Below are 17,299 nucleotides of genomic sequence, written 5' to 3' on the forward strand. Positions count from 1 at the left end.
AAATGTTTTAGAGCCCTAAATACCTTGATCATTGTCACTTGTAATTACAACATCATCCATATACACAATAAGAATCCTACTAGATGGAGTATGACGATAAAACACAAAGTGATCCATTACATGCTGTCGAAGGCCAAATTCAAGTTCAAGAACATTGAATCAACCAAATCATGCTCTGAGAGACTGTTTTGAACAATATAATGCCTTTTTGAGCCGACATACTAAGCTTGACTCCCTTTAAGCATCAAACTTAGGTGGTTGCTATGTATAGTCCTCCTCCTCAAGATCACCATGCAAGAAGACATTCTTCACTTATAACTGATGTAGAGGCCAGTGCCAAGAGGTGCTAGGGAGACGAACAAATATACTGAGGCAATTTTGGCAACTGGGGAATATGTGTTTGAATAATCCAAACCATACACTTGAGTATATCCTTCAGCAATAAAATGTGCCCTTAGACAAGCCACAGAACCATTAGGATTGACTTTCATTGTATATACTCAATGAAAACCAACCAAAAATTCATTAAAAGGAAGAGATACCAATTCTTAAGTACCATTGTCCTATAATGCACTCATCTCTTCAACCATTGCATTCCTCTATCTAGAGTAGACTAAGACTTCAAAAACATATTTACGAAGGGCAATGGAGGATAAAGTAGTAATAGAAGAATAATAGGAGGGTGACAAGAAGTCATAGCAAACAAAGCTGGAGATGGGATGTTGTGTACAAGTGTGTTTACCTTTCTAGACATCAATGGGAGGATCAACATTTTGAGAAGTAGGATTGTTAGACAAGGAAACCAAAGGCCGAGCAATAGAAGCTAGAGGGGACTCTTTTCCTTGGAGCTGTTGTCATGAATACACTTGCAAATTAGAATGATCGAGACAATGAGAAGGACTCAAATCATATAGAGACACACGTTGATGACTGGGTAAGGATAATAAACTAAAATCTGGAAGATTAGGTGAAGGAAAAGACTCATTGAGTTTAGAAGCACTCAGGGACTAAGAGTAGTATGGTGTCCAGAAACAAAAAACTAATGCAAAGTAGGACTAACAACATGATCTCTTTTGAGTATACGAGTAGCCTAAAAAGACACATTTTATAGCACAAGGAACCAACTTATACACCCTAGGGGTTTGTTGATCAACAAAGGACATACACCTGAATATACAAGGAGGTAAAGAAAATAAAGGAGACTTTGGAAAGAAAACAGAGTAGGGAATTTCACTACAAAGAATAGAGGATAGGCATCCTGTTGACAAGATAGCAAGCAGCGAGTACAACATTGCACCAAAGCACTTCAGGAACATGCATTTGATGAAGTAAGGTGCGATTAACTTCAAGGATGTCTATTTTTCCTCTCTACAACCCCATTTTTTTAAGGAGTGTGGGCATAGGGAGATTGATAAACAATACCAAATTAAGTCATACAAGTAGTGAATTGAGTATTGAAATAATGTTTAGCATTATCACTTTGAAGTATCTGAACTGGCAAACCAAATTAAGTCTTTATTTTAGAACAAAAGGCACAAAATATATGAAATAACTTTGAACGATCTTTTATTAAATAAAGCCAAGTCATCCTTGAATAATCATTAACAAAGGTTACAAAATATCTTAAACCCAACTTGCACACAACTCAAGTAAGACCCCCAAGATCAAAATGGCTGACATAAAAGGGCTTGCTACTTGTTTATTGACTCGAAGCAAAGGGAAACAATGAAGATTTCCTAATTGACAAGACACACACTCAAGATTAGGCACAGGGATTGAAAGCAGGAACTAGTAATTTTAACTTTTCCAGTAAAGGATAACCAAGGCGACAATGGATTTCGAGTGGTGTGGCAGCAATAGCATCAATGTAGGCGGTAGAAGGAGATAACGGCTTAAAGTGGTAAGGTCCATCAGCTTCATACCCTCCGCCAATCATCTTCCTTGTCTTCAAATCCTGAATGACAATGGAATTAGGGAAGAATGTTATTGGACAATTCATTGACATGATAATCTTGCTAAATAAAATAAGATTGAAAGGGAGTTTGGGAATATACAACACCCAAGGAAAAGAAATATAGGAAGTGGGATTTACAATCCCTATTTCTTTAATAGTAGCAGTAGATCCATTAGCAAGAATAACACGAGGTAGGTTTTAAGAAAATCGGACAGTAGAGAAAAAAATTATAGCGACAATAGAATCTCTAACCCAAGGACTAGGACGAGAAGTACTGGATGACAAGAAAGTTGCAGGGTTACCTGTTTGAGCAAAGGATGCAACAGGAAGAGAAGCTTGCTGAGATGCTTGATACTGCTGGAATTCAAAATACTCTTCCTTTGACATAGATATAGTATGATGTTCTCACTTAGCCTCCGAAAGAATGGAATCTATGGTGGCTGCATTAGCAACATGAGGAGCTTTACAGTGGAGATCCCAACACTGCTAAATAGTATGACCTCCTTGCTCACAATGAGAGCACTCACAAGAAGTGCCTTTACCTCGTTCATCTCTTCCACCACGATCACTTGAACCACCTCAAGAACTATTGTAGTTGCTTGGTTGAAAACCAAAATGACCTTATATAGTGAAAGTGGTCCCTTAAGAGTCAGGGGTTAAAACACTAGATGTAAGGGCAAGGGAATGTGTGGTCGGTGAAGCACAAAGGATGTGAGAATAAACATCAGCAAAGGATGGCAACTTTGCACTAGCATGTATGTGGGACCAAAATGCCTCCTACTCATGTTTCAAACGCACTAGAACCTGAAGAATTGTCAACTGCTCCCTCTGCTTATGCATCTCGCAAACATCAGCAGTTTTAGGTTGCGTGAGGTTAGGCTCCTTATGACTACACTTCATTTCTACAAAGTTTTTTGTAGCACTCTTATCTCCCTATTGTAATTGAAAGTACTCCAAGGATAATCCATAGATACATGTAAGGTTATAGGAATACAAAAGCTTGGCATAAACCTAACTCTCCTTGCATACATCCAAACGCATGCACATTTGTGCAATTTGGGGTTCCATCGAGTTCCACAAGAGGGAAATAGTCAAAGCATCTTCCTGAACCCACACTTCTGTTCTGTTCTCATCAAAGGGCCCAAATAGGAACAAGTGGTCAAATTCACCTAATTTAGGCAAATAGACCTTAACAACTTTAGACCACTTCACATAATTCTTTCCATCCAATTTTTCAGTCATTATCTACGGCAGTGATGAAGGAAACATACTTTTAGGATTCATAGACTCCATCCCAATACTCACACACTAGAGCAATGTCATACAAGAGGAATGATCAAACTAACTAGAACAACTGCGAACAAAATGAACCACCTAAAAAACAAAATTAAAGATTAAGTTGTGTTTGGGAGCATGGGTCCCACTTTGCTAGTGTAGGGGGAGTGTTGTCATAGTGTACATAGCCTTACCCCTATTGTTTTTACAAAGAGGCTATTTCCTTGGACTCAAACTCGTGACCAACAAATCCAAAAGGAGCAACCTTACAATTGATCCAAGGCTTGCCCTCTACAAATCAATGTGTGTATGTTGTTAAATTAATATGTTACAAGTTGCCATGTTAGCAACGATAGAGATCTCCAATAAGGATTCCAACAATGGCAATATAAGATTGGGAGGGCTATTTAGGCTTAGGTAAGTGAAATCATGTGGATGACAATGACAGCTTTGGGGCGTTAAGATCGTTGGTTAGATACCAAGTTAGAGCAAGGGGATGAGAGGAGTTTCTTATGATTGGAGAACTAACATAATAGGGAGAGATGGCAAGGATGTGTTGATGGGTTTGAAGTTGGTTGTGGGTTGGAAGCAAGCAACTAGATCTGTTGATTCAATTGAAGGCAATTGTCAAGGATGAGTGGTCAGAGTTGAAAAGATGTGATTAGTAGGGTGGCTTCAAAGATAAAACTCTAAAAGGATGGGTGTCATATAGAAATTGTGGTGGTATGTTGGCAGATGATAATGGAGTTGAGGAAGTTGCAACAACAAGAGAGCAGTTAGGGTCAAAGATTCGTAAGGGGGTTGAATGTGATGGTGTGAAGATGACATGGATTGGCTCAGGACTCATAAGCATTCTTTTGGATTTAGGTAAGATCTTGAGGAGAATGAACCCAAGTCCAACTAAAAGTAATGAGGCTCATCATGTGCCTTGTCTTGTTTAGCAAGGTTGTTTTGGAAATGGATAGACCAAGCCATCCTGGAGTAGCTTCTAGTCAGTGCTTAGAATGAGCCTACTGCCCAAATAATAACAAGAAGAAAAACAAAACCAAAGAGTTGGGTGGTCCAAATAAGCAGGTTCAACCTAATTTTGAGTTTGGGTCTAATAATTTTAAGAAATGAGCCATGCAATGTGAACAAGAATGTCATTCTAATCCTAGAACAAATCACGCAGCTTGGTATGTAGGCGAAAACACCTCCAAGCATCAGGATCATGGTTCATCTGGTGAATTTCAAAGCCAGTAGGGAGTGGAAGGTAAGGTTTTAAAAGTGGAGATTAAGGAGTTGTCTTGCCTATTCAGGACACTCTTCAACATGTGGAGAAGGGGGGTATCAGGTGAACAATGGTAGTCAGCAGACACATGTTGCTTCAAGGGCTAGCTTTTCTTGGGAGGAAGCATTTTGGAGAATGATGATTCACTTGTGGTTCTCAAGATGGTAAGAGTGATTTGTATACTAAGTAAATTCTCAAAAGGAATGGTGACAGAAGAATTTCAAGAATTATCCCATCTTGATCACTCTCTAGTCTCCATGAAGCCCCTACTGTTGTTTTTTCCTTTGACCAAGAGAATTTGCCTTCTTGGAAATCCCATTTTCTTCAGAACTTGAATGGAAGGTAAACTAGTGATGATGTGTTTCATTGAATTATAAACTTTAATGGAATCATAGATCTTGGGCTTTAGCATCCTCTAAGAATTTGTCTTTCAAAGAATTGTTATTCATCTTGTGCATCTTGCCCATTTAAGATAAGTACATTTATTTTGAAAACCTAAGATTCCTTCTAAAACCAAGGTTTCTATGTACTGCACCTTTTAAAGATTTAATACTAAAGATCTTTTTAAGAGGAAAAGGGCAAGTAAAGCTTTGTTTTAACGAAGAAGGTGCAGCCCCTTTCAAAAAAAGGTGATAAGCTAGTAGGGAGCAAAAAGTCCTAATTTAGGTTATGATCTTTGTCCACCCCTAATTTGGGAGATAACATTCAAGTTATGAAGGGGAATTTTGATGTTAACACATTGAATTTATCAGAAAAATGGATTTGAATATGATTGCTCCTGGAGGCAAGTTTATAAATTTCAATTTTGGCTAAATTTCAAGGCTACAAAAATAAAATTGGACACAAATTATGATTTGATTGTAAAAATTGATGAAATCAGTAGTAAAGCATGAATTCTTTATATAAAACTTCAGAAAGCATTAATAAATGTTCCCTATTGCTGTGTGTTTTGTTACTTATCATCGTCTATTGGTGAGTGTGCAATCTATTTTGATGTATGTAAGATATATTATAAATAGAGTGGAAGACCTTTTGTTTAAGTTCTCACATTACCACACACCCTTCTCTTTTTTTACTTTCTCTAAAATGGTATCAGAGCAATGATCCTAAAAACCTAAAGTTGTCAACATCATGCACAGGATTTCTCAAGCCTAAACCCTACACAACATTGTCACCCATTAGGTTGACACTCTTTGCCGGACGCACAACTAGTCCTTGCCTTTGTGATTGGCAATACTTCCTGGTCTCCTCTAAAGAAACCAACACCACAGGAGTACTCAGAGGGTGCTGATTTGAAACCTTCAAATTTTTTATTTTGGCTGCTGGCGCACAAACCAGTCGCTATTTGACAGCCCAACCCCACACATTGGCACGTTAGGCCTTTTCTGGCCATGTTTTCCCTTTCCTACTTGGTTTGTTTTGTTTATCTGGACTTGCAGAGCATGTTTTTAAAGTAAGACAGCTAATGGGTACCCCTGCTTTTTGTCCGTAGTTTAGATCTTGAATGTTTATGTTTGCTCATAACACATTACAGTAAATGCATAAGCTATTTGTCTCTGCCAGCGTGGTATTTGTTGATTGTGTTATTGTTAGTAGTATAGAGCACGTCTATTGCTATCGACTATCTCAACCATGGAATTGATGAACCCAAGAAATTGTTCCCTTCATGTTGTCACTTGCCACAAATATGAAAAATAACAACTACTTGCAAATCAAAATTTCTAGGAGTAGGGTGGCAGGGTATTAGCATGGTGACAATTGAGCTAGAAAGGTTAGCCGTTTCTGCTAGCTACACAATTTTAGAATGGCTTTCAACTTATTTGGGTATTCTGCTTGAATTAATCTTAATTCTCCTACTTTTTGGGATCTGATAGTGAAGAGTGAATAGAAGGTTAGAGGGGTGGAAGAAGGGTTCTTTTTATCATGGAGGTTGCATTACTCTCATTTGCTCAGCACTTCCTCATATTCCTCTTTATTGTTCTCTCTTTTCAAGAGTTCCATGAGCATGACTACTAAATAGAAAGGCTAGTGAGACAGATCTCGTGGTCAGAAAGGTGATAAGAAGAAGGACCATATTGTTAGTTAGTTGGGGTATGGTTAGGAGACCTAAGTCTGAGGAAAGCTAGGGCCTTGGTATTGTGGTGTCAAAAAACATTTCTTTAGTTGGGAAATGGTTACATAATGGCACAAGGTTATAATAAGTACGTACATTATGCAACAGAATGGTTGGGATACTAGAGGAGGTGGTAATGCTTCTCACTTGAGCCCTTAAAAATTTATTTCGTGTCATGGGTTGCTCATTTTTTCTATCCTCTTACCTAGTTCAAAGTTTGTAACTAGAATCTCATTTAGTTTTGGGAGGATATTTGGGTGGGGGAGGTTTTTCTGGAGTTGTTGGTTCCTCATCCTTTGTTACTCTTTTCCATCCATAATGCATCGATTAATTTCTTACATTTCTTTAGAAATCTAGATTGATGGGAAGTTTCAGCGCTTACAATTTTTTTGAGAGCTTTGCACTCTTGTTCCTCAATTGTGGAATGATTTGAAGATATGGACTGGGGATGCTTCCTGTTCTTTTACTACCATTTTTTTTTCCATCGTATGCTGAGAACCTCTAGTTCTCATTCTTTCACCTTGAATAATGCTATTTGGAAGGTTACAGCTCCTTTTAAGATCAGGGCTTTTATGTGGACTTTGGCTGTCTATACGATTTAGAACTAACGACTAGCTGCAGGTAAGGAGGCCTTAGAAAGCTATCAGTTTGGATATATGCATTACATGTTCAGATTCTATTGAAACTAGTGGGCATCTTTTTCTCCATTTTTGAGAGGTGAAGCAGCATTGATGGTATTGCCATGGTCTCTCAACTCTCTTTCTTGGTTTGTTTTTGGGGTTTTGGGAGTAGTAAGAGAGAGATGGTTTTGTGGAAGTGTGCCGTGTTTGCTCTTTTTTGGACTTTGTGGCTCAAAAGGAATGCAAGGGCCATTAATTTCACATAAACACCTTCCCACTTATTATGTGATAGTATTTTTTATTTTTTTTTGCTTCATTTTGGGCACTTTCTTTAGGGTTTCTTGAGGCAGTTTTGTGTCTGAGCTTTAGAGGAACTGGAAGGGGGCTTTATTGTAACTGCTTTCCTAGTTATTTTAAGGAATATAGCTTACACATGCCTTACTCCCAATCTTTGTAATTCTGTCTTTTCTTTTAATGATTTTCCTTTATATATATCTTTGAACACACAGCCGGTCCCAAGCTCAGATAAAGGAGTAGGGTTGCATTAGGTAGCTGACAGCCAGCGTAAAACTTGTACGATATTCCTCACTAATTATTCACAGGGGTGTTCCCTACAAGCAATGCTTTGCACTTACACCACCTGGGGGCAGCAAGAAATTTAGGTCAGCCTAGAAGGGAGAGAGCTAAGAAGTTAGCAATGGAAACTAGGATTAGATTATCAACTTGGAATATAGGGACACTTCTGTGAACGAGCATGGAGATAGTGGATACCATGATTAGAAGGAAAATTAACTTACTTTGTCTTCAAGAGACAAAATGGATTGGGGAGAGAGCTAGAGAAATTGAGAAATCAGGATTTAAATTTTGGTATGCTGGAAAAGAGAAACATAAAAACGGGGTAGGAATCATTGTAGACAAAGACCTAAAAGACAATGTAGTGGATGCTAAAAGAATAGGGGATAGGATCATCAAAATTAAGATAGTTGTAAGTCCTAAAGATAATAAATGTCTTTAGTGTGTACAACAACAACAACAACAACAACAAGGGATGCCAATGTCTCAAAAGACATTTTAGGAGCTAATTTGAATGAACACATTGAAAAGGAAAATATAGGTTATGAGAGGATACATGAAAATCAAGGATATGGAGATAAAAATGAGGTTGGTGATAAAATTTTAGATTTTTCCGTGTCTTATGATTTAGTTATATTGAAAAGAGAAGAACATATAATAACTTTCAAGAGCAGGCAAAATAAAAGTCAAATAGATTTCTTCTTAGCAAGGAAGGAGGATCGTCTATCATGTAAAGATTGTAAAGTTATCCTAGGAGAAAGTTTACCACACAACATAGAGTCCTAGAATCCGATATATATACTAAAAAATGGAAGAGAAAGAGCAACATAGATCAATGCAAAACATAGAGCTTACGGTACTTTATATACTAGACTACATACAAAATAAGGAGAAAGAGAGATTTATAAACTTGCTAGAGCTAGAAAAAGAATATAAAAAGATTTGGGTAATATAAAATGTATAAAAACAAGAATGAAATGTCTTAATCAAAGAAGAAGACATAAAAGAGAGATAGTGGAGATACTTTAATAAGTTTTTTAATGAAAACAAAACTGAAAGCTTGAGCTTGGAAGTGAAAAATGAGGAAAAGACTAAACATAGGAGATTTATTTGCAAATTTATAGCCCTTGAAGTTAAGATCGCTTTAAAAAAATGAAAATTGGGAAATCTATTGGATTAGATAACATACCAATTGAAGTTTGGAAATGTTTAGGGGATAAAAGGTGTGTATGGTTAACTAATTTATTCAAAACTATTATAAAAACTAAGAAAATGTCAGATGAATAGAGAAAAAGCACGTTAATGCCTTCATACAAAAACAAAGGCAATATTCAAAATTGAAATAACTATCATAGAACTAAAATTATAAGAGTGAAACCATGGGAAAAGATAATTGAACAAAGAATAAGACTAAAAAAGAGAGTTTTAGAGGATCAATTTGGTTTTATGCCTGGGAGATGGACAACAAAAGTTATTTATCTTTTAAGAAGATCAATGGTAAAGTTTAAACTTGCTAAAGCTAGAGAAAGGAAGAACAAGGACTTAGGAAATGTAAAATGTATAAAAAGTGAGGATGATATTGTCTTGGTTAAGGACGAAGATATTAAAGAAAGATGGCGAAGTTACTTTAGTAAGTTGTTTAACGAAAACCAAATAGAAAGCTTAAATTTAGAATTGTCAAATGAGGAAAAGACTAAAAATATAAGATTTATTCGAAAAATTAGAGTTAACGAAGTTAAGTTTGCACTAAAAAAGATGAAAAATGGGAAAGCTATGTGACCAGATAACATCCCAATTGAAGTTTGGAAATGCTTGGGTGATAACAGAATTATATGGTTAACTAATTTATTTAATACAATTGTAAAAACTAAGAAAATGCCAGATGAATGGAGGAAAAGCACTTTAATACCTATATACAAAAATAAAGGAGATATTCAAAATTGTAATAACTATCATGGAATTAAACTTATGAGTCATACGATGAAACTATGGGAAAGAGTAATTGAAGAAAGATTAAGGTTAGAAACGAAGATCTCAGAAAATCAATTTGGTTTTATGCTTGGGAGATCTACCACAGAAGCTATTTACCTTTTAAGAAGATTAATGGAAAAGTTTAGGGAAAAGAAGAGGGACTTGCATATGATATTTATTGACCTTGAGAAAGCATATGATAGGATACCTAGGGAAGTTCTATCGTGGGTTTTAGAAAAAAAGGGTGTATGTTGTAGGTATACCGATGTCATTAAGGATATGTACGATGGAGTAATGACTAGTGTAAAGACTATAGATGAAGAAACTAGAGAATTTCCAATTACCATAGGTGTACATCAAGGATCTGCTTTGAGTCCTTATCTTTTTGCTTTAGTGATGGACCAATTGACTAAGAGTATTCAAAAGGAGGTTCCATGGTGTATGTTGTTTGCAGATGATATTGTATTAATTGACAAAACTAGGGATGGAGTAGAGGCTGAGTTAGAATTATGGAGAGAAGCTTTGGAATCTAGAGGCTTTAAGATAAGTAGAAATAAAACAGAATATATGAAATGTAATTTTAGTAATGATAGGAGGAATATTGGAGACAAAGTTAAACTTGATGATGAAGAAATAAATAGCACTTGTAGATTTCGATACCTTGGATCTATTATGCAAGCTGAAGGAGAAATTGAAGATGATGTAATGCATAGAGTTAAAGCAGGTTGGGTAAAATGGAGAAGTTCTTCAAGTGTTCTATGTGATCGTAGAATACCCTTAAAATTGAAAGGGAAGTTTTATAGGACAGCTATAAGACCAGCTATGCTATATGGATCAGAATGTTGGGCGACGAAGAAACATAATATCCAAAAAGTAAAATTTGCCGAGATGAGGATGCTTAGATGGATGAGTAGTATAACATTGAAAGATAAATTAACGAATGAACATATTCGTGGTAAGTTAGGTGTAGCTCCTATAGAAGATAAGATAAGGGAAAGACGACTCAGATGGTATGGACACTTGCAACGTAGGCCTTATAGTGCACCTGTGAGGAAGAGTGACTTAGTTACTGTGGGGGGCAATAGAAGGGGTAGGGGTAGACCTAAAATAACTTGGGAGGAGATAGTGAGTAAGGATTTAATATCTTTGAATCTATCAAAAGAAATGGTCCATGATCGCATAAATTGGCGGAAAATGATTCATATAGCCGACCCCACTTAGTGGGACTAAGGCTTGGTTTTGTTGTTGTTTGTTTTTTGTAATGGTAAAGTTTAGGGAAAAGAAAAGGGACTTGCATATGGTATTTATTGACCTAGAAAAGGCCTGTGATAGAGTACCTAGGAAGTTCTTTTGTGGGTTTTATAAAAGAAGGATGGTTACATTAGATATATTGAGGGCATCAAGGTTCTATTGCAAGTCCTGATCTTTTTGCTTTAGTGATTGATGAACTCACTAGAAATACCAAAATGAGATCCTTTGGTGTATGTTATTTGCAGATGATACGCTTGACTAATGAAAGTAGGAGTGTTGTGGAATCTAAGTTACAACTTTGAAGAACTGTTTTAGAGTCTAAAGGTTTTAGAATAAGTAGGAACAAGACATAATATATGAAATGTAATCAATAATGTTAGGGGAGTATTGGAGGGAAGATTAAATTTGATAATCAAGAAATTAATAACATTAGATGATATCCTAGATCTATTATGTTAGCAAAAGGGGAAATTGTAGAGGATGTAATACATAGAATTCAAGCAGATTAGGTAACATGGAGTAGTGCGCCAAGCATGTTGTGTGGTCATAGAATATCCTTAAAATTAAAAGGAAAGTTCTATAAGACGACTATAAGGCCAGTCACGCTTTATGGATAAAAATGTTGGGCAACTAGGAAACAACATGTACAAACAGTAAAAATTGCTGAAATGCAAATGTTAAGGTTGATGAATGGTATAACATTAAAGGATAAATTAAAGAACAAACATATACGCAATAAACTAGACATAACGCCAATTGAAGGCAAGATAAGGGAGAGCAGCTTAGATGGTTTAGGCATTTGGAATGCAAGCCTAGTAGCATACTTATGAGCAGGAATGAGTTTGTTATCGTTTGTGGTCTAAAAAGGGATAAGGGTAGATCAAGAATAACCTGAAACGAGCTAGTGAGGAAGGATTTAATAGCTCTTAAACTAGAGAAGGGAAGTGGTCTCAATCGGTTAAATTGGTGGAAAAGGATTTATGTAGCTGACCCCACCTAGTGGGAATTAAGGCTACTTGTAGTTGTTGTGTCTATATATATATATATATATATATATATATATAAATATTTTATGATCTTTCCCAAAACACATCATCTTTTTAATGAATCAAGAGAAACTGATTAATTATACAGTAGTTTTTGTCATTTTTGTCTAAGAGAAGAGAACCATAATGCACAACCATGAGAAATATTTGCTTTAGCGCACTCACATAACACAGTTTTATCGCTAGTATATGCGCCTCATTGTTTCAAATGAATTCCAGCAAAAACTCTGAACAGAACAGATCAGATAACTTACCTGAACATCATAAAATTTTATATAAAATCGGGAGCTATCTACAGAAAGCTTTGTTTGAAGAATATCTCCAACTGTTGAACTTAATTTCCCATTAACATTTGGTCCAAGGCCCCCAATGGAGATCAATTCTCCATATGCAGCTGGCTCTTCAGTGCCAGCAAATGCTATAGGCACTGCCTCATTCAGCAAAATCATCACGTACTGAAAAATCAAGAAGAAAATAAGATGAAATGTGCAAGTTATATCAACTTAACGAATAAATAAAAATTAACCCAATAACGAAGTGGGAAAAAAGGATTCAAAATTCAACTAGCAAACCATCACTCAAAGCAAGCAAAAGCCCAATATCAATTAAATGGAACCCAAAGGTGTGTTGGGTTATGGTCAATCCATAACCCAATGGTGTTTTTGTTTTATTTTTTTTTATTATTTTTTTTCTTTCTTTATTGTGGAGGAATTCTTGTTCTCCTTCTTATGCAGTTTTCTTTCTCTAATAAATTCATGTTCTTTGGCTATCAAAAAAATAATAGGCATGAAAGGGATATTTAGTCCATGAGCATTCTGTGTGTGAAATGGGTCTCACACAAATTTTTGTGAGATGTAAGAATAACAACTCTGCGCCAGGTGAAGATTCAAGAAAAAATATACTACAGCTGCAGAACTTGAAGTGGGCAAGTGAAGCATAAACTGAAGAATTTCATGTTGGAAGAGTAATTTTTTCGAACAAATGATAGTTAATTTGACCAAATATATGCATATACATATACATATATATCTATATATATATAGATATATACAGATGTTATGGCTAATAACAAGCACAAAAACAAGTCCACGAAGATCACGAACTAGGAGGTGGTGGGTAATAGGTACTTAACAGACTCTGGTTTGCCAATGATCTTGGAAACTTTGAGAATGTCAGAAGCAACCATAGTGTCCGCTTTGACAGTTGTGTAAAGATTAAAAGTGGGAATTTGCTTCTTTTGTTTACTTTCAACCACTCCTTTGTACTAGAAATTTCTATATAAGCTGTGGGAAGCAAATGGGTGGTCTCAATTGCAGAATATGCAGGTAACTGTCAATGGCTTCTTTGCCCCCTATGATTGTATACAGAGAAAGGCCTGGGTGCTTAGTGACCAAACTTTTTATGTATTTTATTTTTGTTTTAAAAAAATTAACCTGCTTTAATTTAAAAAGTATTTGCAGTCACATGAAATAGTTATTAGGTAGCATTTGGGAACATGGGTTTTGGAGCTTGAATTTAGATTTCTGTGGATTTGGAAGGAAGACAATATAATTTTATACTGTGTTTTGTCCAAATCTACACAAATACAAATCAAAGGTCCGAAATCTATGCTCCTAAACACAAAGTAAATTTGAGGTTCTTTTCTATTCTTTTTGTTGGGTGTAAATTTGAGTTCTTAGTGGACTTGATTTTTGTAGTTTGTACTTTCAACGAAACAAATATCAAAATTTCTAAATTCAAGTCTGTGTGAACTCAAATTTGGTAGATTCAATTATTTTATATTATCAAGATTACATATTTCAATTATTTAACTCAACTCAAAATTTTAAATTTGATATATAATGAACTCGTTTATGAGAATCCTTATTTTTTTTTTTTCGAAAACATGAACTGGAAGTTACTAGATTTGATTTCGTTGCTCACATTGAAGTCAGTAAATTTGATTTTATGGAACATAGATATACAAGTCATCCTTCTTCTTCCTTCTCCAAACTAGGAATTTGTTGTGCGTAGCAGTGAGTGCCAGATACACATAGAAAAGGATGATTGCTGCTACTAAACTTTCTAAAACATCAGGGACTTGTTACCAAAACCTAAAAGTTACAAGCAGAAGCTCCCCAAGATTGAAGGGGAAATCTGGAACATAAATTTTGAGAGGCTAGTGTTGCCTTCAAACCTAGAGATCAGTTTGAATCAAATAAAAATGTTGTTATCCTTTGATTTCACTTCCAAATATTGAAATCTGGTGATTATGTAAGCTTTTATTTCATTCAATTTGAGAATTTCAGATGTTTGATAGTTGTGTTTATTTGGCCCTTATTTTCTTGTGAATTGCTGTTATTGATTTATGCTTTTGTCTCTAGTTCGTTTGGGGATCCTTCCGTGTTATTGATTTCACTGTCACAAGCGCTCACGCAAGATAAGAGCTTATAAAATAAATAAATAAATAAATAACTTAACCAAACTCAGCTAATACTTTGTTGACAGAATATAAGTCACGAATTATCATCTCACACAGTCACACATATAATTAAACAAACACTGAGAGTAATTCATAAAGTAAAATTGGATTAAAACAAACCACGCTTACAATTTTGACTCAACAACATGGAGGGACGGGAATTAAGTATTCTTAAAATTCGTTGTCATATGAATCATTGTAAAGAAATAGCTCAAGGCAAGAATGCAAAGATGGCATTAATGACCCTATACTCTGCCAGAGTTTGATGACAAATTTTGCCCCAGGTGAAACGTCAACAAGAAAAATACTACAGCAGCAGAGCTTGAAGTGGGCAAATGAAGTATCAGCAGAAGAGTTTCAGGTTGGAAGAGTAATTTTGTCGAACAGCTGCCAGTCAATGTATCGCTGTTATGCGAAAAAGGAAAGAGCCAATAACAAGAAATAGAACGGAACCAACAGCACAAAAGCATGTCCACGAAGATTACGAATTAGGAGGTCGTGGGTAAATGGGTACTCAACAGATTCTGGTTTACCAATAATCTTGGCAACAGCTTTGGAGGCATCTTTGAGAATGTCGGAGGCCACCACAGCGTCTACCGGGACGTTGGTGTAAAGATTCAAAGTGGGCATTCTCTTCTCTCCGTTAACTTCAACCACTCCCCTTCGGTACGCACTCGGCAACTAGCTATAGCTATGTATGCTGCGGGAAGCAAATGGGTGGCTTCGATTGCAGAAGAAGCAAATACCTGATAACGGCTTCCTCACGAATTTTTTCCAATTTTAATATTGTTTTATTAGAAATTATTTAAAAATAATCCGAACCAAAATTGATGCAGTCTCACATAACCACTACATCATCTTTTAATCAAAATTCGTTAGTCATTTTCTTATGGTCCGATTGGGTGTAGCGATTTTTAAATGTAGCGATTTTTAAAAGATGCTTAATAGACCTGCAATTAAAAGTTAATGCAGCGATTTTTAAATGAAAGACACTTAATGGACCAACAATTTTGCATGGCCCATGCACATAACACTTTTGCATGCATGACCCATGCACCTAATCGTTTATAAGGCTTGGTTTAATTACTTTTGATAATGATTAAACAACATCTAATGATTTATATTATTTGCTTTTGATGATTTATTATTTTAGACGAATTCGTAAAAAAGTTCATAGCAAATAACAAAAATGGATAGTAATATTTGTAGAGAGACCATTAAAATACATTAATATTGTATGTAAGAGTATGAGTTTTACTTTTTCATTTGGATATGTGTATAATTACACAAATTTCAATACAATTTTATATTTCATTTTATCCAAATCCACATAGAAGAATTCATTTTTTTTAAAAGATAAATTACCTAGAAAGTTGTTTTCATACTTGGACTCCACTTTGGTAAAACCTACATGGACCATCAATTAGTAGGCTCAAAGTAGAATAAATCTAAAAACGTGTATTTGTCCCCAAGCACAAAGCATACAATCATAAGCCATCACTAAAGAAACATTTACAGCTTTTGTAACATCAAGTACCTAAATAAACACATAGCTTCAAAAATTAAATTTATATAAAGTAGGCAGATGATATGATATGAAACACTAACTTTCGAAACTAGTTCTTTGTTATTTTTTTAGTCATGAGTCGCAAATCCTTTGAATACATTGATCTCATTAGAGTTGATACGTTCAATTTGAGGACTATAGAGCCTCAGTATATGGGTTAAGATTATGGAAAGAATATTTGGGAAGCATGTATATTAGAGAACAAATTAGGAAGAAAATGAAATTCCAAAGCATGTCAACATTTCTAAATATATTTTCTTTGAGTGGAAGACCCAAACAATATAGTAGTTTCAATCTAGCACAAGAAATAGTTTATTTTATACTCTTTACGGAGCATATACAAAGAAATTGATAAGAATCCTTGAACACCCATTAGTCCAACCATCGGCCATAATAGAGCATCCATATTCACTCCAAGCTTTCCTATGCTCTTTCAATGTCCTTATCTTATGCATAGAAGGAGGCTTGAAACCTGGTCTAGCATTGGAAATCTCATCCACTGTAATATCCTCCTGTAAGGAGATTTTCCCATAGTGAGATAATGAACTACCCTAGCTCTTGACCCAACTTAGGCCCTGCATATTCTCCACTCCTTTCTTTTTCATATTTTTCCTAATGGAAGCTATACTTTCCCATTTCCTTCCATGGGCATGCATGTTTGCAAATAACACATGCATACTCTCATCCTAGCTCTCCATCTCTAGCACGTCCTGGGCACAACTCCTTTTGAGCTCAACATCATTATGGATACGCAATCCCATCTCATGAAATGCTTGTCAAATGGGACATTATCAATCAACTAAAAAACCTTTATTAAAATATCTCAAATTTGTAAAATTCTACCATGCAATTGTAGTTCTTGATACAAGGTTTAATGCCATAATCCCTTATCACGGAATTAAATAAGCATGTCCTTGCCTCGATCTAATAGGCCACCATTGCTAGGACACCAATAACAATTGACTCATTGAATTTCAATTCAGTGTATATCATCATAAATAATTCTTGCACCTTCCCTCCGCATCACATACACAGAATTTCATAAGATCCTTGCACTCAATGAAACTCCATCTTGGTCATAAATTGTATCAAATGATAATTGAACATTTTGATGTTCCTACACTTAGCAAGTTCATCTATCAAAACATGCATATCTATCAAAGCACTATTGAGTCCAACATTTTTATAAAAATAGGTA

At 35.5% G+C, this 17,299-nt stretch overlaps 1 protein-coding gene across 1 annotated transcript in view; it reads right to left on the reverse strand.

Annotated features, from left to right (window-relative positions):
* LOC131165471 (uncharacterized) overlaps nt 1–15,535 on the reverse strand; it is a 34,129-nt gene extending 18,594 nt beyond the window's left edge. The window contains exons 1-2 of the mRNA XM_058123322.1: nt 15,054–15,535; nt 12,328–12,528 (exon numbers count right to left, since the gene is read on the reverse strand). Coding sequence (XP_057979305.1) covers nt 12,328–12,528; nt 15,054–15,164 — 312 coding nt within the window. The 5' untranslated portion in view covers nt 15,165–15,535. The remainder of the gene's footprint in view (nt 1–12,327; nt 12,529–15,053) is intronic.
* Between the last annotated feature and the right edge of the window lie 1,764 nt (nt 15,536–17,299).

Source organism: Malania oleifera, chromosome 10 (genome assembly GCF_029873635.1).
Source record: "Malania oleifera isolate guangnan ecotype guangnan chromosome 10, ASM2987363v1, whole genome shotgun sequence".
NCBI classification, from domain to species: Eukaryota; Viridiplantae; Streptophyta; class Magnoliopsida; order Santalales; family Ximeniaceae; genus Malania; species Malania oleifera.